General features: G+C 44.5%; 2 protein-coding genes across 4 annotated transcripts in view; one reads left to right on the top strand and one right to left on the bottom strand.

The window, feature by feature from the left end:
- LOC139672786 (alpha-2-macroglobulin-like) overlaps positions 1–19,598 on the top strand; it is a 30,427-nt gene extending 10,829 nt beyond the window's left edge. Inside the window, exons 12-36 of the mRNA XM_071557342.1 lie at positions 631–858; positions 1,198–1,261; positions 1,745–1,887; positions 3,671–3,820; positions 4,480–4,650; positions 5,246–5,399; positions 7,042–7,150; positions 7,483–7,711; positions 7,980–8,106; positions 8,731–8,852; positions 10,131–10,182; positions 10,683–10,766; positions 11,144–11,320; positions 11,818–11,902; positions 12,407–12,563; positions 12,876–12,950; positions 13,242–13,407; positions 14,408–14,631; positions 14,972–15,190; positions 15,566–15,693; positions 16,037–16,127; positions 17,397–17,465; positions 17,891–17,993; positions 18,600–18,641; positions 19,421–19,598. Of these exons, the coding sequence (XP_071413443.1) occupies positions 631–858; positions 1,198–1,261; positions 1,745–1,887; positions 3,671–3,820; positions 4,480–4,650; positions 5,246–5,399; positions 7,042–7,150; positions 7,483–7,711; positions 7,980–8,106; positions 8,731–8,852; positions 10,131–10,182; positions 10,683–10,766; positions 11,144–11,320; positions 11,818–11,902; positions 12,407–12,563; positions 12,876–12,950; positions 13,242–13,407; positions 14,408–14,631; positions 14,972–15,190; positions 15,566–15,693; positions 16,037–16,127; positions 17,397–17,465; positions 17,891–17,993; positions 18,600–18,641; positions 19,421–19,446 (3,195 nt within the window). The 3' untranslated portion in view covers positions 19,447–19,598. The remainder of the gene's footprint in view (positions 1–630; positions 859–1,197; positions 1,262–1,744; positions 1,888–3,670; positions 3,821–4,479; positions 4,651–5,245; positions 5,400–7,041; positions 7,151–7,482; positions 7,712–7,979; positions 8,107–8,730; positions 8,853–10,130; positions 10,183–10,682; positions 10,767–11,143; positions 11,321–11,817; positions 11,903–12,406; positions 12,564–12,875; positions 12,951–13,241; positions 13,408–14,407; positions 14,632–14,971; positions 15,191–15,565; positions 15,694–16,036; positions 16,128–17,396; positions 17,466–17,890; positions 17,994–18,599; positions 18,642–19,420) is intronic.
- Positions 19,599–21,009: 1,411 nt separating this feature from the next.
- LOC139672768 (alpha-2-macroglobulin-like) overlaps positions 21,010–23,512 on the bottom strand; it is a 38,592-nt gene continuing 36,089 nt past the window's right edge. For all 3 annotated transcript variants that reach the window (XM_071557302.1, XM_071557322.1, XM_071557312.1), the window contains exon 36: positions 21,010–22,131. In XM_071557302.1, coding sequence (XP_071413403.1) covers positions 22,106–22,131 — 26 coding nt within the window. In that variant the 3' untranslated portion in view covers positions 21,010–22,105. The remainder of the gene's footprint in view (positions 22,132–23,512) is intronic.

Genomic DNA, 23,512 nt, shown 5'->3' with positions numbered 1-23,512 from the left:
TTTTTGCAAGGCAAGAATTCCCAAGTATAATGAGAAAGATAAAGAAATAAGGGCATTCAAGGCACATGAGGTGCTGAATGAGGTGCCCTTCTAAGTGTAGAATACCTCCTTGTTTTCCTTTTTAAGAGGACTTGGACTCTTTCAGCTCTTGAATTTCTCTTCAGTTTAGGATTTGAATTATTAGGTGGAGATTTTCTTCCTTTTCTGTAGTATCCATAGCTTGCTCTTGGCACTGGTAATATCTGAACCGAACAGCACTATCCTGTCTTCAGTGCCAGTGATAAGGAAAGATATGAAAATCGGCTTGTTCTCTCTTTAAGCTATGAAACTATTAGAGCAGGCAATGTAATAGTGTAAAGAGCCCTTGAGGGGATATACTGATACTAAACAAAAATCTGATATGATTCAGCTTGTTTGACATGAACTCCAGCTTCTCTGGGAGTGAGATGATTTCCAATGGTATGATAAGGATACCACCGCCCTGTCTTGCTCTTTCCAAACTCATGGGTTGTTTTATTTCTTAGACTTCTTTTTTGCTTCAATACAAAAAAGTACCAAACCTTTACCATGGCTTTGGTTCCGTTTCTGCCACCTGTGTTTGAAGATCTGTGTGTATTTCTCATTTTCCAGGCAATTCATAAAACACATCCCTACTGCTATGACCGTAACTGGGTTGTTCCATATTATGCAGATGCCTACCTCCAGCTAAAGCGCTTTTACTCTCCTAGTAATAGCTTCCTCAAAATTGAGCCCAGGCCTGAGGCACTTAGCTGTGGCTCCTCCACAGAGATGCGGGTCCATTATATCTTTACTCCAGAGGCTATAGCAGAGCAGAAGGAAATCACCATTTACTACCTGGTAAGTTTGCACAACCATACTGTAAGGTTGTCACTGGCAATTGTAGCGGGGCTGGAAATGGAAGTTGTGGTTTGTGTTAGCAGGCTTTAAACACTTTCTCATTATCTTTCTTATGTTCTTTCCTAACAAAAAGATGGGTCTGATTTAGGAACAAAAGAGTAAGGATGTCCCTGTGCCTCCTGAATGCGCCCTGGGATTCTGCTACAGGAAGGCAGAGAGCAGCTGAGTGGGGTATAAGCAGCAGACATACAGCTCAGTTGCTCGCCTCTCAGGTTCCCCCACTTCAAGGCTTGGCTCATGCATAACCTCAACCACAGCAAAGTCTCTCCTTCCATTCAGGTGATGGCCAAGGGAAACATTAAGCAAGCAGGCACCCACATTCTGGATTTGGACCGGGAAAGTGGTGAGTTCCTCTCCACTGCCAAAATTGTTACTGTTGTGGGAGGCTAGGCAACTGTGGCAGACATACACTCTGCTTCCATATAAATAGAGGGATCTACATCTCCATGTCTCCCAAGATCTGGGAAGAGCATGAGCTTTATTTTCTCTGCCTTTATTTAGACTTTGCACAGATTTGTGCTAATCCCCTGTTCCAGCTGTCTTTCTTCTGACACTGCATTTTCCGGGGCTCCAGTATTCCTAGGAGACACAATCTGATGGTCTGTTTTAGAAGCTGAAGCAAAATTCAGCATACTTATGCGCTGGAAAACAGGCCTTTCAGTCAGACAGTGAGACATGCATCTCTGTGAGCACCAGCTCATCCCACTTGGGTGCCTGGAATTTCATAATGGCTAGGGTGAAGTTTAGCATAAAGTCAAACATAGCATTTTGGCTGCTCCAGAAAGTTACCTGCACCTTAACTTTTTGCTCTTGCTTTGTTTACTAGCCAATGGTGTCTTTTCACTACGGCTGCCTGTAGAAGCTGATATTGCTCCAGTGGCCCAAGTGCTTGTCTACACCACTGCCCCCAATAGGGAGGTGATTGCTGATTCAGTGAAGTTCCACATAGAATTGTGTTTCAACAATAAGGTAAGGGTCCACTTCTTGAGGGAGCAGCCATGAGACTGCAGTGTGGTCAAGCTTGCTTATTTAGATTTAGTCTGGCTAAGATAATTTCCTTAGATTTACTAACACTGGACAAGCAACATATCAGTTGTTGTAGGTAGCTTTGCTGCTTACTGGTTTGTGCTAGCCTGGAGGAGATCAACTGTTGGAAAAAAGTGCTAGCAGGGACTACACTGATAAAACCACTTTTAGTAACTAGTCATGGCCACTGATCCTACAGATGGTCCTGGCTAAGAAGGAAGTGGAGATGCATGTTTTATTCATGCTGCAACACATCTATTTCACTCCTTTTCATATAAACTCATTTTGTCAATGAGGTGGCTGCTTATGGAGCCACAGAGCAAAAATAAAACACATGTAGCCCTAATCCAGTGGGCAAAGTTAATACTTATCATATCTTTTAACTCCTATACAGCTCATCCTGTCATTTTAATTTCTATTGTATGTAAATGGAGATAAATCTTGCCTGAACCTTCCAAGCAATGCACAGTGATGCTTAAATAGCAATGGTGAGACTGAAAGAGTTCAGAAAAATAAAACCTTCTCTCTGTGAGCACATGGACCATTTTTCTCTTACAGCCCCACGTATTCCCTATGCAGAAGAGGAGAATGATATTAAAGCAGTCCTAAAAAGTGAACAACCTGAAAAATTCCCTTCAGGACTTAAGAATACCATACACTGCTGAAGGCAGTCCCTTGTCCTGCTAAAACCCAAGCTAAATGAATTCTTAAGACTGTTGTAACTATATGAGTTTGGTCACCTGAATTTTGTTCATATTCTATGGATTACATTAAGGTCTGCATGCAAGCCAAGCACCAAATTATTTATGTGATTAGATACCGCTTTCCTCTCTGAAACTATGCTGAATATGAAACTGTTGTTACACTGGATAGGACAGACTTAGGGCTATGTCTGTGCTAGAGAGTTTTCCTACCAACAAGCTTGCTACAGTCCTTTTTGTGCTATTTCCTGAAGAATATTTTTTTTTAAGTCTCAAGAGTCCGCCCTCGGAGAGGTGGAGGGTGTCAGCAGAAGGCATGCTGTGTTCTGGACATGAGGGAGACTGGCAGCCGATGCTGCTTTGTTAGGCAACACATTTAGTCTGAGGATCACTGCATGTTCAGGGATGATTTGTATTGCTGAGAAAATAGAGGATTTATGCAGGTCAGCCATCTTATTAGAAAATCATATGTTATGGTGGTAACAACTTTTGCTAGCAAGAACTGTGAGTTAGGTTTTGGAGAAGACATGGAAGTCTGGCAGGCCTCAGACAACAAGCCAGCTCTTCAGAATCATTACCAGCCAATAGATACTGCAATATTACTCCAGGGCATCACTGCTTCTCATGTTATCAAAGAATCTGCTAAGCAAGGTCTTTGCAAACTGGTTTTCTCTCCACATACAATATCTGTGTGCAGTACAGAGAGTGGTCCTGGTTCAAGACTATGCTCCACTGCCTGAATACTTCTAGTCATTATGTGTGATTATCTCATCATATTCACAATGACCATAAACCTGAAACTGCCTTAAAAGTTATATGAGCAGTTGTGATGCTTGAAGTTGCCAAGAATTCTTAGTGCTGATTCCCTTGGCACTGCAGGAAGGGAACAGTAGCACAGAGGGAGTATAGGAGGAGGTGTGCATGCATGTGGGGGCTTTTTAAGTTTAGAACTGAATACACTCAACTGGAAGGAAAAGTCCTGCAAGAGAAGGACGTCTCTGACATAGCTTTTCCTGTGGTTGCAGGTGGACTTAAGCTTCTCTCCTCCAGAAGGCCTGCCTTCCTCTGATGCTCACTTGCTGTTCAGAGCCTCCCCGAACTCCCTCTGTGCTGTCCGTGCTGTGGACAAGAGTGTTCTCCTCATGAAGACAGAAGCTGAACTGTCACCTGACTCTGTAAGTTCTCAGTCTGTGGAACAAGTCAAAACCTGGCACGTGTAGCCCAGTGCTGGAATGGAAACAGGGAACAGTCTCCCTTGTCAGAGCTGACACTCGAAGGCTCCCCTGTGCTGTTTCTCATCTTCCTCCAGTGGGCAAAACAATGAGACCCAGGCAGCAGTTGTTTCTTAGGGGTTTTGTACAATTGTAGAGTTGGCAATTGGAGAGTTTTTTAAGGGCCCTGCTTGTCTTGGCCAGAGCCAAGCACTGTTGTGTATTTGATAATTTTTTAGTTGGTCTCTCCATCCATGGACTAATTTTCTTGGAGTAGCATCTGGAAGTATCAAAGAGTTTATTCCTCTTTTGCTAAGTAGAAAATGATAATCCCTGAGTAGAGACAAAGTACTACAGATAGTTTGGACAGTGTAATTTTTTATATATTTGAGCCATATTACCCAGAGTAACACGCAGTCCCTAACAAAAGAGGCAGTATCTTTAAATTTACATCTCTTTTTTGATTCCCAAACTCCTGTTGTTCCCACCACAGGGAGGACCATGGCAACATGGGTGTATGTGCTGGTGATGTGTCTGTTATGGTGCTTGCATCCAACTTCCTCAGTTGTTTTTTGTAACAATGGACACTGAAAATGCTAAATTCTTTGTCTTTTTCTGCCTAGGTGTATAAGTTGCTGCCAGTGAAGGTATTGCATGATTATCAGTATGGTCCAAACATGTTCCCTGATGATCCTCTGGACAACTGCATTCCCTTGAAGCCAATAGTTGTGGATGGGATTACCTATGCTCCAGTCATGGAAGTGAATGAAGAAGACACTTATGGCATCCTAAAGGTATAGCCCTCTTGTGTGTTTAGGGAGTGGAGCGGGAGAACAACTGAGAATGCCTAAGCCTTCTGTGGCATCATGTGAATCTGAATGATCTGACACTAATTTTTATCCAGAGGCATGTTCAGTCAAAGTCATAAGCTTTATTTGTCCGGCCAGCTTAGCTCTGCACTTGGTGGAAAAGGGATCAATCTCAAAGTTTTTTTCTTATGGGAAAAGCTTTGAGGTTGACTTGAAATGAGCTTCTAACTGAGGGTAAATAATTCTATGCCATCACAATTGCCTCAAATAAATAAATATGCCCTTAAGCTGCATTGTAGCCACAGATACTTCCTCCTATAGAGAAAACTCAATATCTACTCCCTGGCTCATCCTGACCCCTAGACTGGAAATGGACTGGAACCAGTGTCCTAAAATCAGAGGGGATGTATCCTTTGGTCTCTCTCAGCCACCCAGGTGCTCACATCCATGGCTCGGGGCATTGTCTCAAGGTCCAATCCACACACAGTGACAACTGCAACATTTTGAGGTGGTCAGGTCTGCTGTGAAAACCTCAACAGGATTCAGTAATAAAAGAACATCTTTGGTTTCTCTCCCATAGGAAATGGGCTTAAAGGTTTTCACAAATACCAAGGTGAGGAAACCTTTGTACTGCAGACATGAGAATCACCCCTACCCCTATCAACCACATGTCAGCCTTGTATCAGGCGTGTCTGGAGCGGTTGGAGCACCTATGTATGCAATGAGGTCAAACGGTAAAGCAACTGGGTTTTGTTATCACTTCTGTTCTGAACAGAGAGCCTGTTTGTATTTCGGGATGAATACTTAAACAAGAAATGAATTAACCTTTTTCAGGCTGTTCTCCTCGACTCAGCCCATTTTATGTATGGTCAAACCCATGAAGCAGGTGACAAATTTTTCAGTGACAAATTGGTAGGTCTTGGGAGCTGAGAGTGATGATAAGAGAGGTGTGGTAGAAGTCCAGTCTTAAATGGATCCATCCCATTTCTAAGCATTATGTCAACTCTTACACTGCAACTGATTGGCAACAGAATTGGCCTTATCATCCTTCAGAGTCTCATATTGAGGGAAATATCTTAGAAATTATAAGTTATTCTGTCTAGATAGCTGACTCAGAGGGTTTTCCATTGGCACAAGAACCTGTGCTTTTGTATGTGCCCAGTTTGAAAACAATTTCAGCTTCTAGCACAAGTTGCTAAGATGCCGGATAGATGTTTTTAATCATTGTAAACTGAAATAGGCAGTAGTATGAAGACTGAAATACCACAGTCGATAAATACAAGCAAGCCACCTGTCACTTTTGCTAGGAGCTATGTGATATACCGCTAATAGTATCTTTAAATTATGCACTGAGACCTTCTCAGGCTCTGGAGGTGCCTGTTGCACAAATAGTATAAATAGTTCTTAGCTACACAATTGTTATCTAAATGCAGAAATTAATTTAGCCAAAGTAAAGATGAACAAATTAAGAACTTTTTTCTTATCTGTTTGGATGCATTTCTCTTTCTGTTTGTAAAAGCCAGGCAAATCATATCCTACCCACCCCATTTGTATTTCCCAGTTGTTCAAAATTGAAGTAAAACAATTTTTTTACCAAATTTCACCCCCAAAACAGAATATTTTATTTGGAATAATTTCTGCATGTGAAAACTTTGTTTTAGTAAAAATGGTTCTTTTTACCCTTCCCAAATTCCAGCTGCATGTTTTTATTTCGTGCATCTTCATCCTAGTTCTTGAAGAGGCCATAGCTTTGTCAGGAATGTGGTTCTCTGAGTCACAATGACCCTACAAAAACTGCAACAGAATATTCCATTGCTAGTTGACCTGAAAGCATCACAGAATCACAGACTATTCTGAGTTGGAAGGGACCCACAAGGATCATCGAGTCCAGCTCTTAAATCAATGTCCCACATAGGGGATTGAAACCATGACCCTTGGCATTATTACAACTGAGTTTTAACCAACTGAGCTAATTTCAGGGTCCAATAGAAATGTTTTTGTAGGATGGACAAGACTGTCACAGCAAGGTTGTACTTGAAAGGGAAAAGGTTGTTTGCACAGAAGGTTCTAAAGAGGTTTTTGCTCTAAATCCTTTTTTTTAACCTTGTAAAGTGCTGCCCTGCAAACCTTGAGGTCCTCTGGAGACCAGTGGGAAATAATGGAAGGCTGGGTCTTCTTGCTAATAAGCCATGACCCTGAAACTTCACTGCTGTTGATACTGGTGCTCACTACAGCTGCAAGAAGCATCTGCTGGTGATTGCCACATAGATTACCACATAGATTGACACTTTCTCAGATGGAAGCATGACGCTGGTATGGGTCTTGCTTGTTTGGAATCACCAGTAGTTGATTTCTTTTCCATCTCATCATATCCAGCCATTCCGTCCAGTTTAAATTATGAGACAGAAATCACTCCTGAAGCCGTGACAGAGACAGTCCGAAAGTATTTCCCAGAAACCTGGATTTGGAGTTTAGTACCTGTAAGGTGAGTACCTTGGGCTAGTTCATTCCTTTTTAATAAAACTGTTTATAAGGTGAAAACATAAATCTCAGTGTTTGCCATGCCTTTTCAATACCAGAAAGTCCTTCATCATTTTCAGAGATCACTTGACAATCCTCTGAGAAATTACTTTCAGCCATGGTTACATTTATCCAAAGAGTGGACTGAAAGAAGATGTGGAGTGGTCCTACCTTAGCAAACATACTGTGCCCCATCATTCACACAGCTAATACTATTCCATAGGCCAAAAGGGATACAGCTTATCAACAAAATGCCATAAAAATCATCCCTCTGTCCTTGCTTTTGTGCTTCACCAGCTCTGAGGGAAATGCTGATCTAGATGTGACCATCCCTGACACCATCACCGAGTGGAAAGCCAATGCATTCTGCACATCAGCAGACACAGGCTTTGGCCTGTCCCCAACAGTGTCCCTCAGGGCCTTCCAGCCCTTCTTTGTTGAGCTCACCATGCCCTACTCTGTAGTGCGTGGGGAGTCCTTCACGCTGAAAGCCACTGTTTTCAACTATCTGACTGCCTGCATCAGGGTAAGAGAGGTTAAAATTCTTCTCTGTACCTGTGTGCCTTCCCATGTGCCTCTTGCTTTCACCTAGCCATCTTACTTTATCTCTCAGTACCACTAGATTCTTTGCCCCTGAAATTCTTATGTTATTTCTCCTATATATTCCAAATGTAGACCCCACAACTTCTGTTCCCTCCTCCTTTGCTAGTGAAGAAATAGCTATTTCTATGGCTTCCTAGCTCCCTCTCTAATGATCACCCTTCCCTAATTGCACCTCTCTCTACAACTGGCAGGTCAGTGTGACTCTGGCTCAGTCTACTCATTTCCTGGCTATTCCGGTGGAAAAGGATGAAATATCTCACTGTCTCTGTAAGAATGGGAGGAAAACTGTGGCTTGGCTGGTGACTCCCATATCTCTAGGTAAAGGTCTCAGGGTGCTGAAAACTGCATGAAGGGTTTCTCTGTTCTGTTCTTCCTGTTCAGTGTTGGGTGTTGAAGCAACACATTTTTCTGGAAAGCCCTTCCATCTGATTTGGGGTTATTTGGGAGACAAATGCTGGTGAAATTCATAGTGTCCCACGCTGTGTCTGGCACCACATGCAGTACCAAACCTTATGGACTTTGGGCGGCATCTCCTGAAGCCAGAGAAATTGCTGGCCAGCAGACATGCTCTGTTGGCTCCATTCCTCTCCATTCTTCCCCATGGGATCTTCATACTTTATTTTCACTGTTGTTAAGTGTTGTGGCAGCAGCTGTGGTGTGCTTGTGGGGTAGCAGAGTGCTGAGCAGCAGTGGAGCTGGTTGTTCTCAGCACTGTTCTAGGTTCTGGAAGAGTCACCAAAGTAAAGTCACCTTTCAATGATAGCTCTGGTATACCAGGATGGCTTCTGGTGTAGGGAGCTATGTTTTTGTGGGAAAGAAGCAGGGCCTAGCTGTGAAAGAAATCCCCATTCATGAGCCTGCACGTTCAAACTCCTGGAAGCTGCAGTGACTCCCATTGCCTGGCTCTGCCTGGCAGTGCTGACTGACCCCTCTTTCCTCCAGGACAAGTGGAGTTCTCAGTCAGCACTGAGGCCCTACAGAACCAGCAGCCCTGTGGGAACTACATTGTGGAGACCCCTGAAAAAGGGCAGAAGGACACTGTCATCAGACAGCTACTGGTGGAGGTATGTGGGCTGAGGGAAGCAAGGAATGAGCTTTTCTATGGGTAACACTGGATGCTGGGATACAATTGGAGAGGATGCTAGATAGTCTCATCTAGACTCCCTTTCTCATTAAAAGCTAGACCATATGACCTTTTGAGAACAGTTCTAATCTGGCCTGGTCTGTGATTTTATGAGATCACTATGTGGCGTGGCAATATAATGGTCTTATATCATCTTTATACTTTCACAGGGATGCATAAAGACAGCAGCTTAATAATGTACATTGTGTCTCCTGGTACTCTAAACTTTCCCTATCTCCTACAGTAACAGGACTTCTACTCCTACTTCCCTTTAGCTCCTACTTCTCACCTATTTCAAGACACCCTTTTTACAGCCTAACTTCTTCTTTTGAGACACCCTAGTAAGCACGACTCAGTCAGCACATGCTGCCTCTCAGCTGGTTGAGTAGCCAAGCAAACTGCGTCTTAAGCTGAGTGTTTCACAGTTCTGATTTGATAACATAGTCTGGCATGAGGATGAAGGTGGGGGATTCAAAAGCACACATGGAAATTCAATGACTGTAAAGAAAACCCCTCAGAACTCCAGCTATTTAAAAAGTCCATGAAAACATGTTAAAATTTTGCAGCTTATCCATTTCCTGTGCCAAGAAGAGTTGCTGATGTGATACAGTACACAAGGAAATATTATGGTGCAGTATTAGATATCCTTTATAGGAAATTGCTACTTTATTATATGCTGAGTGTGGCAATCTGGCTGGTAGTTTCTATGTTTTTAGCTTTTCTCTGTATCATACAATTCCCTAATGTTTGCCTCCTATGTTGTATGCTACCAGTAGTGCCATCAGGTATTGCAGTGTACATCATCTTCCTTTTGACATACACAATTTTTTCCCCCTAAAGCATCTGCAGCAACATGATAAGTAGCGATGCAGACATCTCTTCAGTATAGCTCTCTGTAATGCTTCAGTCCTTTTGTTACAAAGATATTAAGTGTTTCTCACTGCGTACAATAGTTACAGGTCATCCATGTGATAGTCCTGCAGAGTTCTCCTCTGCTTTTCATGTTCTTCCTCCATATACAACCCCAGTCACTTAGAATCATATTTCTTTTATTTGCTTAGATTATTATTTCAGGGAATGCTTGTGACTGCTTCTCCTTCTTCAGTTACCTCACTTTTCTTTTAATTTATCCCTCTGTCCTTGTTAAGGATTCCTGTCTGTCTGTATTTCCTATCTTGCTAACTTCTCACCTCTCTTGTTTTCTTTCATCCCACCCAAGCCTGAAGGAGTTGAGAAGGAGACAACCCAGAACTCTGTGCTCTGTGTAAAAGGTAAAGCCCACTCTTCCCACCCTCTCCATTTGTTCCTGTGTGGTTTGATGGGTGGGATGCACCTGGAGGAGGCCTGCCTCTATCATATTCCAGATAGTCTGATATTTTTGTGTGATCAAAACATCAGTTGGGAGTCTGAGATATAAGAAAGAAGAAAGTGCTAAAGAATGAACCCTCCTGCTCATGCATCACAGTGACCTTGGACAGATTTAGGATGAATGGTTTCATCCCTCTTGAGTGATGACATTGGAGTTACAAATGCTGTGTCTTGTTTTCTAGTGCACTCAGTAAAAAGCTGTAGACACATGATCTATAGTGACTCAAAGTGCTTGGGAGTGATTTCATATAGAGATTGAGTTATAGCCAGGAAACTAAGAAGTTACTGAGGTCAAGGCACTTCCAATAGAAAATGTTCCAGTTGTTTCACTGAAGCCCACTCCCCTTCCATTAGCCATTTCTTGGAACCGCACTGAAGCTGTTTGGTCTTGTTTCTTTCTCAGGAGTGCCTATGAAAGAAAAGTTTTCCCTGTTGCTACCCACAAATGTGGTACAAGACTCAGGCAGAGCCTATTTCTCAGTGCTAGGTAAGTGAACAGCCTGGCAGAACAACCATGTTCTCCTTCTGCCCCTTTGTGTTGGCCTCACATGTAACAGCTTTTTCTCCTTGTTTCTAGCTCAGCTCACTCTTGTCTTTAATATCTTCTGTCTTGAGCACTTTCCCTTCCAGTTATACTCTTCCTCTTTCTGCTTGCCCTGTTTCTCAGTGTTCCTGTAGTGTCCTAAACTTTCTCTCATTTCCTTCTTTTCCTTTGCTGTTCTGTGTTTTGTTCCAGGATCTTTATCAATCCAGACTGCCTTTTGTTCTTCCCTGATATCTCCTGCTTCTCTTATTTAACTTTTTCTCATTCTGATAGCCAGCCATAAGTATTTTTAACATTTCTTTGATATCTCCTGCTCCCAGGTGACATCATGGGCACTGCCATGCAGAACCTGCACCAGCTCCTCCAGATGCCATTTGGCTGTGGAGAGCAGAACATGGTCCTGTTTGCACCCAACATCTATGTTCTGGACTATCTGAACAAGACAGGGCAGCTGAGTGAGGAGGTCAGATCCAAGGCCATTGGATACTTAGTGAGCGGTGAGATGGGACATGGTTTTTGCTTCTGCTTTGGCTTTCTTCCAGATCCTGCCTGAGGTGGTTATGCCAAATGCTGTCCAGACGTGGAAAGAGAGCTTCTGTCATACACAGATGGTCTCTGCTGTATGCCTGAGAAGACTCTTTGCTGTTTTTCCCTTATTATTTTCTGCTGCTTAAACATTATGGTACCTGATCATTGCATCCACTTTTCTAATTGGATGGCAATGCAGTGCAGAGTTGTCATATGACCTGCTAGAGAGACTTGTTGATTGTCATTAGTATGTCCTGCCCTCATTCTGAAGAGAGGCAGGTGTTGCTTTTCTTCATGCAGCACAAGCAATGCATGGAGATGGGGACATGCCAGTGCTTCATACTGTCTATGATAGCACCAACTTACTCCTCTCTCATTTACCTTTGCTGATACAGCTGTTTTTGCTTCCCCATTCCTCAGCAGACTCCTTCTGGCACCTGAATCTTGCTTTAACTCTCCATTACAGGTTATCAGAGGCAGCTAAACTACAAGCACCCAGATGGCTCTTACAGTACCTTTGGACCACGTTATGGCCAACCAGGGAATACCTGGTGAGATTTCAATGTCACCTATGCTTTTCCTATATGGTCCTCCTTCTTACCCACACATTTATAATAAATCCTGCCTGACAGTAAATAGGAAATGCTGTTGTAGACCAGCAGACCATGAGCTATCAGGAGTTTAATTAGTCTTCCCTGTAATTTTGAGTACTACTGATTTGCAGATATTTTACTAATAGGCATGGAATTTCCTACCTTTTATAAAGAGATTTTTATTTTAGATAGAGATAAACAATCATTGTCCTTCAAACTGTAACCTGAACACAAAGAGATCACAGGGTTTTATGAGCCAAGTGAGGGACAAAACTCAAAGTGGAAAGCAGTTTTTTGACACAGTGTTTTGAGGTGAGGATACAAAATACATGAGAACTGACTAACTGGCCCACAGTTCTCTAGGCCTTCTTGCTTATCTCCAGACAGATGATGTGCACATGGGCCCTGTCACTTGAGATGAGCAACAGGCTTCCTCAAGCCCTTTCTCTTTCTCCCTTTCAGGCTCACAGCCTTTGTCCTTAAGTCTTTTGCCCAGGCCCGGCATCACATCTTCATAGATGAGAAGCACATCCAGGATGCTTTGATATGGCTGTCCTACAAACAGAAGGAGAATGGCTGTTTCCAGAGTTCTGGGACACTCCTGAACAATGCCATGAAGGTGATGTGTCTGCCTGATTGTTACCATGAGCTTGACAGTAAGTAAGTTGGACATAGATGAGCTCCTTGACCATACAGGCAGATGGGATATTGCTGTGTTAATGGCAAATGCCAGAGAGGGAGCCATGTGCCATTTTGTACGACCACCAACCTGCACTTATCAGTGGAACTGATACCTCCACATCAGCTGCAAGAGAAAGGGGTAAAGCTAAGGTTCTACAATGCAGAGTAGCTTATGCCCAATGGAGTAGGAGAAAAGACTGAAGATAAGAAGCTAGATGGGGTCAGCATCTACCTTTGTGTTTCCCTACAGGGTGGAGTGGACAACGAGGTTTCTCTGACAGCCTACATCACTATTGCATTGCTGGGGAGTCCTCTACCTGTAACCGTACGTGGCTACAATCCTCATTTGAGTCAGTTGTGTCATGTTAGTCTATGACAACAAAGTATGTCCACAATTTGTTCCAGATTGCAAAAAATGACTAGGTTGTTGAGCCAGATGAAATAAGAATTATGCTCTGTCAATTTTGTAATTTCTGGAACACATTGTACACTACTTGCTTTTGGACCTCATTCTGGCACACTCCTCCTGAAAGCTCAGTGTGATGATGTGTTGGTATTAAAGCAAAACAACCCTCATTTCTTCCAAGACTTCTAATCACTGGTTATCTCTTCCCAGCACTCGGTGGTGCGGAATGCTCTATTCTGCCTGGAAACAGCAGCAGATCAGAAAGAAAACCACGTGTACACCAAGGCTCTGCTAGCATATGCCTTTGCCCTGGCAGGGAAGATGGACAGGCGGAAGGCATTGCTTGACTCACTTGAAAAGGAAGCCGTGAAAAAGGGTGAGTGCTCCTGGTGGGACATCTCTCTTTTCATAGGCCTTATATCTTCCCTTGATAAAATGGCTTATGTTGGGGGATCAATTGTTAATGTAGGACCTGGCTTTCTGTGGATGTAGAAAGCTGGAGGGAGAGGAAGGATTTGTGTGAAGGGATTACCTTTCTGAGAACTCCCTGTCAATACCAAGTCCTGCATCTCAGCTCTGAGGGACTTCACCAGGAAGCACCAAGCACCATCCCCTTGGTGCTGAATGAAAGAATAGATCTGCTGACATCTCTGCTCAGTCCACTCCTCTTGCCACACTAGGGACTGCTTAGCAAAGGCTTAGCAATGTTTATGGGCACTCCTTCTTTTGAGGGCATGGGCTCAGCATAGAACAAAGCTGACCTTGCACAGTACGAGGCACGTAAATCAGAGAAGTGCTGGATGTGCTGAGATAGAAAATGAACATACAGGTCATTGAGAGACAACAGCATTAGCTCTGAGTCTTCTAGGAATTCATGTAATGGTTTGGGAGCATTCTGGTTAATCAGACCAGACAGCGGGCTTGCTCAAGTGTTGGGTAACATGGTTGTGAAGGACGTATTCCCCACACATTTTGCCTTCTCCAACTCCAGCTGACTCTCAAGCCCTGGTCACATTCTTTGGGCTGTTTTGCCTCCAAGATCCTGTCACTCCCTGACCCCAGCATCTCTGCTCCAAAAGGGAAAGACTGGCATCCTCCTTAGGTCTCTGGTTCCTCAACGTGCCCAAGCCCCTGAGTGTCTATGTGCATCTGGAATCTAAACAAAGTAGTGTCTAGGCCTGAGGCTCAGCAGTCTCATATTAGTTGTAAACCTTTGAAGTGTGTCAACCTAAGCCTTCCCACTTCATCCTGCATGACAGATGCATCCTGAAGGCTCCATTCTCCCAACTGGAACAGCAACAGATCAAGAACTCGCTTGCAATGACTAGTAGTAATTGCTTGTTGTCTTGTCTCCATGCTCCCTGCCTCCTGTGAAGATGGGTCTGTTCATTGGCAGCGGCCTGGGAAAGAGCCAGAGGTTGATCTCCCATATTATCGCTACCGAGCTCCCTCTGCTGAAGTGGAGATGACAGCCTATGTGCTCCTTGCTTACCTCACCTCGAGGCCAGCACCTACCCAGGAGGAGCTGTCATTTGCATCTCTTATTGTAAAGTGGATCAGTGGTCAGCAGAATCCCACTGGAGGCTTCTCCTCCACCCAGGTGAGCTGTTTGGCTCCTGCAACCTCACACATCAGTCTCAGAAGACTGGACATGTCAGAGAGACAGGTTGGGAGCACGGTAAGGTTTGCCAGGAAGGCAGGAACTGCAGCTCTGCATATATCCGTGCAGTACCCACAATGGTTGCCGAGTACTCGAGAGGCTAGAGGCAAGTATGTCAGGTAGTGTGTCTGGGAAGGGAACAGGAACATGCAAAAGAGGGTCTTTCCCTCTGTCTTTTCTGCTTAACACTGGAGAAAGTGAAGGATGGATTGGGTGGTGCCAACAGAAAGGGCAGACTGTGGGACTCACCCTCCTCACTGCTGGGACCTGTCTCTTTCAGGACACAGTGGTAGCTCTTCAAGCCTTGTCCCTGTATGGAGCTGTCACCTATGCCAAGAGCGGGGCAGCTTCCAAAGTGACCCTGACATCTGGTGGCAACTTCCAGCAAGACTTCCAAGTGGATCCCACAAACAGGCTGCTGCTCCAGCGTGTGACCCTTCCCCGAGTGCCAGAGGAGTACAATGTGGAGGTGTCTGGTGAAGGATGTGTTTACCTACAGGTGAGGGTGATAGGGACAGGTGGCATTCTGGGAGGGGAGCCCCTTGCCAGGTAGGAGACGTGGAGAGGGCAGAGTCGTAGAATGATCTTGGTTGGAAAAGACCTGAAGGATTATCAAGTCCATATGTTAAGGGACAGAAGTAGCAGGGATAGGAGAGAGGGGAGAAGTGGGAGGGAAGGCTTTGGGTAAAGGGAAGAGGACAGCAACAGAGTTATGTGGAAGAGAAGGAGTGGGAGGAAAGAGGGAAGGATGTGCAGTGTGGAGGAGCTGTGAGGATGGGAGAAGTGGGGAGGCTGGCTGGGGAGAGGATCGCCTCCCTCCAGTGCTGAACATGCACACACACGTGCTCACTCATGGCTGCTGGCTATCCCTTAGACAAGCCTGAGGTACAACGTGCAGCCCACTCAGGAAGATGCACCTTTCATGCTTCATGTGTACACAATCCCAGAGACATGTATGGACTCCAAGGCTCACAAGGTTTTTGACATTGGCATAAACGTCAGGTGAGTCTGTGTTTTGCTCTGAGTCTTCCTGTCAAGCCATGGGAGCTACAGTAGGTCTGGTTGTGCCCAGTGTGAGCCAATCTGGAAGCCCTGGAGGTGCAGTGAATTCCTGGGAAGGTGGGCAAGAAGCAGCTGGGCTGAGTCCTGCAGTACTGAGGCAGTGTGGGCAGCCTGGGGCTGGGCTTGTGAGAGGCTGCATAGATGACTAGGGGAACCTGGCATATCTGGAAAAGAAGGTGCTGGACTGCCAGGACTAGGTGGGGTGCCATGTGCTCTGGTTAAGCTGGAAGTGTGCCCCGCTTTGACTTGATGTGCACTGAATCTTTGTTGCTTGCCTCCTTAGTTACACTGGGGAGCGCAACGGCTCCAACATGGTGATTGTTGATGTGAAGATGCTGTCGGGATTCATCCCCTTGAAGTCCTCAGTGAGGAAGGTAGGATGCTCTTTGTTATATAAGCAACACTGAATTGTAGAATCATGTAATCACTGAGATTGGAAAAGATGTCCAAGTCCAACCGTCAACGAAGAGCCACCATACCTACTTAGTAACATACCACAAAGTACCACATTACTCTTTTTGAACACTTCTGGGGATGGTACCTCCACCACTTGCCTAGACAGGCTCTTCCAAAGCTTAACCAGTCTTTCAGTAAATAAATTTTGTCTAGTACCCAATATGAACCTCCTGTGGTACATCTTGAGGCCCTTTCTCCTTGTTCTGTTGCTATTTGCCTGGGAGAAGAGACCACTTTCCACCTGGCTATAGCCTCCTTTCAGGTACTTTTAGAGAGGAATAAGGTCCCCCTGAGCCTCCTTTTCTTCACAGTAAACAATCCCAGTACCCTCAGTGACTCCTTGTAAGATTTACATTCCAGACCCTTCCTCAGCTTCACTGCCCTTCTCCGGACATGCTCCTACAGCAAAGTATCTGAAGTAAGGGGCCCAAAACTGAACACAGGATTAGACGTGTGGCTTCACCAGTGCCAAGTACAGGGGAAATACATCCACCTTATTTTCAAGACACCTTTCAAATGTCTGTAGCAATCTGCAGGGCTTCAGCTTGATTTTGTTTTTGTTGGCTGCACTTTTGATATGTGCAGCGTTCTCTTTTCATGCATGGCTTCGGCCCAGCACAAGGGGACATGATGTGACCAGTCTAGAAAAAATAGACTAAGTAATTTTTTCTTTAGACTCAGCATGGGGACTTTTATTTTCACTGTGTCCCAACAGCTCCCTAAAAACTGTCTGTGCATAGTACATTCAAAAGTCATGCTGTTTCCTTTTTATCTCTGCTGTTCTAAAAACGTCTTGCAGCATTGTAACTTCTGGAGGTTGGGTAACTTTAAGATGCTGAGTAGGTGCAAGAATTGAAAAATAAAGGCTGTAATAATACAGTGCAGAACAAGCAAGCCAGAAGGAACATATTTTCATTTAATTGTTCCATCAAAGTGCTTAGTCTCTTCCGGAGCCAGGTTGTACTTCACCAGCCAGAGTGGAAAGGGAAGGCTTAGGGACCATGATACCCATGTGGCACACCAAGGAGGAAGTTCTGTGCTGCTGACTTAGTTCCCTGAGTACTGCAGAGTTTCACCCCAAGCACATCCAGAGTACAGTGTTTCATGCAGAGTACATCCACAGGGCTGTGGAAGGGGCACAGGGAGACCATTATCAGTGCAGTAACATCTTGGTCTTCTTCCTTCAGCTGGAAGGCCACCCTGTGATCGAGCGCACAGAGTTGAATACCAACCATGTTCTATTATATCTGGAAAAGGTGGGTATCCATTTGGGGCAAGAATGGGTCAGAAACACAGCCTTTGGGACTTTTGGCCACATAGGGCAAAATACCTGGGCCACAAAACCACCGTGGCTCTGATAAGATTGGGACCAAATCCTGTACTGACTTTTCCTGACCTTTCAGACATACTGCCACTGTCTTCCCAGCCCTCAGCAGGCTTTTCACCTAACTGTAAACAAATCAGGCCTTGACGTTACCACCAGGCAGAGCCTTCCCCAGTGTGGGGAAAGGCCCCAGGGATTCCCCTTGCCCGTCAGCCATGCACACAGCCCCCGTGTCCCCCTCAGGACCAGGGCACATGTGGCAGGGGACAGTGAGAGGTGCTGGGGCAATGTGGAGGCACAGGGGAGCCTGGGATAATGTGGAGCCACCTCTGAGCCTCTACTGCTTCCCTTCCCCAGCTGAGCAGTGAGATCCTCAGCTTCTCCTTCACGGTGGAGCAGGACATCCCTGTGCAGGGCCTGAAGCCAGCCCAGGTGAAGGTCTATGACTACTATGAGACAGGTGAGTGCAGGGATGGAAGTGCCCATGGGAGTGAGGCCGGGCAGCAGCACATATATGGAGGGGCTCGGGAGCTGCAGGAACCTGCAGTTGCTCCTGGTTTGGGATGTCATCACCCCTGCACTGCCTGAGCATTCTGAGTGCAGAGGAGCCCAGGGTAGAGCCGTGGGTGCTGCGGGGGAACTTCATTCAGGTTCTTGTTGAGGTCCAGCCCCAGAGCACAGCTGTGCCTGTGTTTCCAGCTGTGCCTGCTGCTTCTTGGGTCTCTGCTGTCCTGGATGCTGTGCCAGGGTGGCAGCAACAGAGTTCTTTGTCTCCACGTCACCCCAGTGTGCTGGGAGAAGGTGCCTGAGCAGCCCTTGGGCACGCTGGGGAGGAGACCTGCTGGAGCTGCCTGGGCAGGGTGGCTCTCCCTTGCTGCCCGTGCCCCCAGACAGGGCTATGACTGGGGCTCCCCCCCACGCCAGCTGGGATCTCTGCGGGGAAGCTGGAGGTGGTGACGGCAGCCTGCTATGGGGCCTGGGAAAAGCATCCCTTTGGCACCTGTCCCTCTGCCAGCAGTGCCGAAGGTCATGACAGTTCACTCTCTTGCTTCCCTTCCATTTCCAGATGAGTTTGCCACACAGGAGTACACTGCTCCCTGCACCACAGGTAGGTGCCCACGAACAACTGAGAAGCTCCAGCATGGGCTATTGCAGGTTGTCTTGAATTAGAGTATTTGTCAACCTTGCATTGCTCTGTCTTGTGTATACTCGGCCTGTGCATACTGCATTTATCTTCACTGTGCTTACTGCAGTCTCTTGGCATGGCTCAGTACAGAGACCTAAATCACTGCTGTGCTGCCACCCAAGTTCCTGTGTAAGATCAGATACAGCTTTCGCATTTGTTCACTGATGGTAGCAATCTCAGTGTTACTGCCTTCATTTGCACAATAGCAATCGTCTTTTCCTCTGTTTGTGTCACATTATGCAAATAAGATTGAAGTGTCCCTTTGGATGGAATACAAGTCAGCATTTTGTGCCTCTGCCCTTTCCAGGGCCACATCTGCTATGCTGCAGACACTGAAAAATACCTTCGTGGAATTTTGATGTTATCAGCTTCTCTTTGCTGAGAACCTTTCAAACTCTGCCCTGGGTTATTATTTCCTTTCCCTTGGGAAATCCAGTTGCTGATTGAGAATGTGTACTACAATAGCTCTTGGATCTCCAGGATAAATCTGCCTACCCTCCCCTCTCTGTAGCATATGCATTTTGAATGTGTCCACCCATTCCCATTCTGTTATCTGTCTGCAAGTGGGCATTTTTAAATGATGCAATTTCCCAGAATTAAAATGGGCTTGAACTCACATAGCCACCAGAACACAGATATCCAGGGCTCTGGACACTGCTCACCAGAATACTTATATCACTCTGTCCTTTTCCAACATCCAGTCAAGTCTGAACAGGGAAATTCCTGAAGACTGCATCTTGCCTGAGCCTTGCTGTATCAACTCATTCGACTCTGCCCCTAGAAGATCTTCTTGTTGAGAGTGGAGTACTGAAATGTTAGAGGAGGACACCTCAAAAGGAAAAAGGAAATAACTATAAATAAATTAAGTCTTGATTCTCATCAGATGTGTCTGGCTTTGTTTTCTGTTACTGTGGCTTGTTTCTCCTCCCATCCATAGCTTTGATAGTGTAACAGCCTGAGATTTCAACCCAGAGCCATGGCAAGGTGGTGTTTGGGAATGTCAGCAGAATTCAGAGATGAGGCTCAGGATTCCCATCTGGTAGTTTAGGTTAAATGTTTTGCACATCAATTTATTGGAAGATCATATTTTCTTTGATCTATATCTCTCACAGGGATGCAGGGGTAATCAGCCTCAGTTCAAGAGGTCATATGACACTGTGCGTATTTTATTTACATGTTTCTATGTGCAGAGGTGCTTTTCACCCTGCCAGCATAAGCTGAAGTAAACACATCTGTAGGAGTTTCTTGTGTTGCTTCTTTCATGTACACAAACCCAGGTTCTCAAAAATTTAAGTCACTGATTCAGCAAAGGACTAGTACTTGTTTCAGAGTTGCTGATGTTCTCAGCATTATCATCATCTATGCAGGTGTCTCAAGACCCTCTTTCCCCTACTTGAGCTAGAATTCCTCACTATGTGAAGAATGCAGTTTCCTCTGGCTCCTTTTGTATCTATCCTTTTGCTACGGGTCCTGAGAAACTGACTGTGCTGAAGAGATACAGCTGAGACAGGTAGAGGCAAGCAGGTTCAGAATTGACAGGTTGGCAAACATAAGCATTCACAAGCAGGTTTGCGAATACAGACCATCCTTCACTGCAGGATGTAGATGGATGGCAACAGCTCCTTCTTCAAGTACTCTGCATGGTTATGGCATTGGATCTTTTCTGCCTCAAATGAAACAAAGCGATCATCATGACAATTTAATAACTGGAATAAGTTACATTAACAAAGGGTCAATAATGGCTTTCTAACATAGAAAGAGCTAACAAAATGTTTTGCTGTTGCCTTGTTTTAAGTAAGTTAACCCCTGTTTCCCATGGGCATCCACATCATTTGGCATTTGGAGCTCCCTGGCCAGCCCCTATCTGTAAACAGTTTGATATCTCTCTGCTCAACCAGGCTGTGAATCATCAAAGTCACATACTTGAATGTCCTTCATGTTATACTGTGTGGCTAAGGAAGTAAGGAATGTCTGAATATTGAATTTCTACCCCCATGGATCATGCATGACATGCTACAAAGGAAAATCACAGTGGTGTAAAATTCAAACCGTGTAATTCAGCAACCAAAACCTATGTTATTTTCAGAAGCTGGAAAAGTGATTACCTCATGGTATAAAAACTGATGGCTTTACTATTTCTAAATAAAAATAAAATTCAATTAGCTGGACTAGAAATATTGCTGAGCTTTTACTGAAGTTGGTTTGTTCCATAGACTTCTCAAAATATGAGGTGTCTAAAGGTCTTGAGTGTGTAAATGTCAAACATCACAGAAGACAAATTGACATAATATTAATATTTAGTAAAATAGATGAAGAATTTTATTTGTTCTCAATAACACTGTTTGTACAGGCTCACTAAAAAAAAGCTAGCTGTGCTTACTTTGGAATACACAGTATGCCATGATACCTAACAATAAGCATTTCATGAGAGTAAACAGTCATATAAGATCTTTCTGCATTCAACAGTTAAAACCAGAAATTAATGAGACAAAAAAAAAGTGGAGCATTCCTGGACGTATCTAAGAAGCCTATAGATAGTTTCATCAAAGCAAGTTTATGATTTAAATAAATGTGCCATTTAGACTAGACTTAGGCAGGTAAGTTACTGGCAAATATCATTAGCTTCTCCTTTGGAATCTCCCAGAAGCAGCAGGCACAACATATGGAAGTTTCCACTAGAAGAGCCAACTCCAACTGGAGTACAGGCCATTGTAAGCTAGCAGCTAAAGGCATAATGTATGCACACATTCCTTCTGCCCACCATGCACTCTCTAATCTTAGAAGAGAGCAGACTATATCTCTTTTCACTCTTCTCTACAAACAAGAAACAATCCCAGAAGGGTTGTCTGCAGTGAAGATCACAGAGGTTGAATTTCATGTATATTAGCTGATCATCCAGGCTGCCTACTGGTGGGAGACATGGACAGGCATCTGCAGAGACCAAATCTGCCAAGGTTGGGGTTTCTAAGCCAGGGAAGAGAAATTGTTCCTAAGAAGTACCTGTCCTTCTCCATTGATTACGTAGGATCTCAGATGACATGTTCAGACCACATGGCACAGAGAGAAATATTAGAAAGGCTGGCCCCAACTTAAATCATTCTGTCCTCTTTTTTCCCCCCTTCACTTGTCAGCCTTATTACCCTGCACACAAGCATTACTGGATGGTATACTCTTCAACCAAAGAAGCCAGTGAGATTAAAGCTGTAACTGAAAGCTGAGCAGGAAAAATCAGAATTGGGAATAAACTGTTCAAAAATCATTGGTGAGTACAGTTAATTTATTTGTAAAGTTAATTTCCCATTCCTTGCAGGCATTATTCATCTGTCACTCCATGGGTGGTGGTGCGGGTAGTGAGGCAGGAAGGTTCCAGCATCTGGGAGTATTCTTCATGAATTGCCCTGGTCTGCTTCCTCTGCAAGGATGAAAGGAGAAGCGAGGGGAGAGAAGTTAGAGAGATATGTCAGTTCCCTCTCTCAGGATGAAAGAGAGAGACCAAGATGTGGATTTGGAAGCCAGGTTGTGTGTGAAGCACAGTATAGGAGAGTGAGTTGCTATTTTACCAGGCTTGATGGTCATCCATTGTTGGAAGAAATTTGAACTTAGAAGTTTTTGTGCACAACCCAGGTCATGGAGAGGGAAATGGGGCCCCTGTATCTTTGAGCCTGCTTCAAGAAGAGCAGTAAACAATAGAAAGAATGCGGCAGCCATTGGGAGAAGCAGGTAAACACACTGATACAGAAGGGCATAGTTTTGAGAAAAGTACCAGTCCAGCTGGTAGCACGCCCTAGCCATTGACCAGCGATATTCCTGTACTATTTGTGGACTCAGAGAATATGTGATATGTGTGTGTGTAATGTAAACAATAAATCAGAACACTGATCATACTCCTATGGAGGTTATGTCTTTGATTCTCGCGCTGGAACCTGGGGAGCTCAAAAAACCAACATTTTTTACTTTAATCCATAGCACTAAATATTCATGTCACCTTGAAGGCTATGTGAGTTCTAGAGAAGACTGAAATTCATTCTGACCCACTGGGAGAGATAAGCAGAGTAGGATTTGTCACAGCTGAGATATATACGGGAACATTGTGCAAACAGGTTAAGGATGTTCAGTACATCAGTGAGACATACTCTATTTCTTTTTCTGTAAAGAATGGAAGGAACCTAATGCACTCTACTTTTCTAATATTCAGAGCAGGGAAGGAAGATTGGCAATAGAGATTTACTTTTTAAGTCAGTGCAAGGCACCTTTGTACACCTAGACCAGTGAATGAACCTCTTAAATAGTAATTTCCCATCACCCTTTCCGAGGAAGATAAAAACTTCTACCTTTTGACAGAAATGCGCAAGAGTAGCCTCCCCACTAGTCCCCGGCTGGATAATCAGACAGTGACAATATATCCTTTGGAAGTGCGTTACTGTCCGCTCAATGACTATGTTAAGACTTATGCATATTTTTCCATGAAGAGAGGCTATAGGTGCAAAATCCACAGAACACATTTTTACAAACAGACACAGCCCAGGTTAGCAAGCAGCATGGAGTAAAAATGTGGGAGTACAGGCACTTTTTCAAGACACCAGGTAAGAACATGAAAAGAGATAAATTTTACCATTTGCCACCAGGAAGAGGCAAAGCTTTTGCCTTCCCCAACTCCAAATCATTTTTTCTCTGCTCTCAGATGCCACAGTCAGGTCCTGTGAAAAACCACTTCTCAGGAACTTCCAGAAGCCTCCATATTCCAAACACATGGGCAACTGATAGGAAGCAAGACTTGCCACTCTTCATATTGG

This window comes from Pithys albifrons, chromosome 1, assembly GCF_047495875.1.
Source record: "Pithys albifrons albifrons isolate INPA30051 chromosome 1, PitAlb_v1, whole genome shotgun sequence".
Taxonomy (NCBI): domain Eukaryota; kingdom Metazoa; phylum Chordata; class Aves; order Passeriformes; family Thamnophilidae; genus Pithys; species Pithys albifrons.
Note: the sequence above shows the minus strand (reverse complement) of the source record. Positions and strands in the feature narration are given on the sequence as shown.